The 1,559-nt window shown below is 48.4% G+C and overlaps 1 protein-coding gene across 1 annotated transcript; it reads left to right on the forward strand.

Moving 5' to 3' along the window:
• Positions 1-365: 365 nt before the first annotated feature.
• On the forward strand, positions 366-1,328 carry LOC136787726 (olfactory receptor 14A16-like). The gene has a single exon (XM_066985042.1). The coding sequence runs from the start codon at positions 366-368 to the stop codon at positions 1,326-1,328; it is 963 nt and encodes a 320-aa protein (XP_066841143.1).
• Positions 1,329-1,559: the final 231 nt, after the last annotated feature.

Consider the following 1,559-nt stretch of genomic DNA (forward strand, 5'->3'; position numbering starts at 1 on the left):
AAAAAAAATCCATATATATATATATCTGCTTTGCAGTTGGGTGACCTGGCAGCAACACTGGGGCACAGTTCTTTGATATCAGGCCTGAAATGAATCTGAGATAACCCCATGTTCCTCTTTACCTCTGCCTGTAGGGCATAAGTGACTCTTCCATTGCGCACAGAGGAGTTCCCTGCTCCCAGGGATAACCTCAGGCAGCACCAGGAAGAACTTATGAAAAGGACAAGCCAAATGTCTTCCTGGAAGTGGACAAGGTTTTGGCAATTTTAAATAAGAAATGGGATGAGTTTTCTTCTGGTAAGTCTGTTGTACATTATTACTGTTCTTTCTCTTCCTTGTGCAGGACCACATCCCAAAACAAGCAGATGTCCAATAGAAGTGCCATCACTGAGTTCCTCCTGCTGGCATTCGCAGACATGCGCGAGCTGCAGCTCCTGCACTTCGGGCTCTTCCTGGGCATCTACCTGGCTGCCCTCCTGGGCAACGGCCTCATCCTCACCGCCGTAGCCTGCGACCACCGCCTCCACACCCCCATGGACTTCTTCCTCCTCAACCTCGCCCTCCTCGACCTGGGCTGCATCTCCACCACTCTGCCCAAAGCCATGGCCAATGCCCTCTGGGACACCAGGGCCATCTCCTATCAAGGGTGTGCTGCACAGGTCTTTCTGTTTGTCTTCTTGATTGGAGCAGAATTTTATGTTCTCACCATCATGTCCTACGACCGCTACGTTGCCATCTGCAAGCCCCTGCACTACGGGAGCCTCGTGGGCAGCAGAGCTTGTGCCCAGATGGCAGCAGCTGCCTGGGGCAGTGGCTTTCTCAATGCTATCCTGCACACGGCCACTACATTTTCCCTGCCCCTCTGCCAAGGCAATGCTGTGGACCAGTTCTTCTGTGAAATCCCCCAGATCCTCAAGCTCTCCTGCTCAGATGCCTACCTCAGGGAAGTTGGGGCACTTTTGTTTAATGTTTCTTCAGTATTTGGCTGTTTTGTTTTCATTGTGCTGTCCTATGTGCAGATCTTCAGGGCTGTGCTGAGGATGCTCTCTTCTCAGGGCCAGCACAAAGCCTTTTCCACGTGCCTCCCTCACCTGGCCGTGATCTCTCTATTTATCAGTACTGGCATGTTTGCCTCCCTGAAGCCCCCCTCCATCTCTCCCCCATCCCTGGACCTGGTGGTGTCATTTCTGTACTCAGTGGTGCCTCCAGCACTGAACCCCCTCATCTACAGCATGAGGAACCAGGAGCTCAAGCATGCGCTCTGGAAATTGATGACTAGATGTGTTTCGGAAGCAATAAATTTCCATTCTACCTCTGCAGATGACTAATAATGCCAATGACTGCAAGAACAACTAATATTATGTATATAATTATTTTTGTGTGTGTTTGTTTATTTATGAGTGTTTTATTACAGGACTTTCTTTTTTTTAATAAGGCTAAAGTTGCCCATTAAAATGATATGATTCATCTCATTTCTTTTACTGTATGTACCTGTCAAGTATAGCTCAGAGATTCTGTATATGAGGAGCCAGGCCCTCTGTGAATTTAAATAAAAGAAA

Source organism: Anser cygnoides, chromosome 30 (assembly GCF_040182565.1).
Source record: "Anser cygnoides isolate HZ-2024a breed goose chromosome 30, Taihu_goose_T2T_genome, whole genome shotgun sequence".
NCBI classification, from domain to species: domain Eukaryota; kingdom Metazoa; phylum Chordata; class Aves; order Anseriformes; family Anatidae; genus Anser; species Anser cygnoides.

Bases quoted from the DNA above. Each gene is read 5' to 3' on its own strand.
- LOC136787726 (XM_066985042.1), top strand. From the start codon at position 366: ATGTCCAATAGAAGTGCCATCACTGAGTTCCTCCTGCTGGCATTCGCA.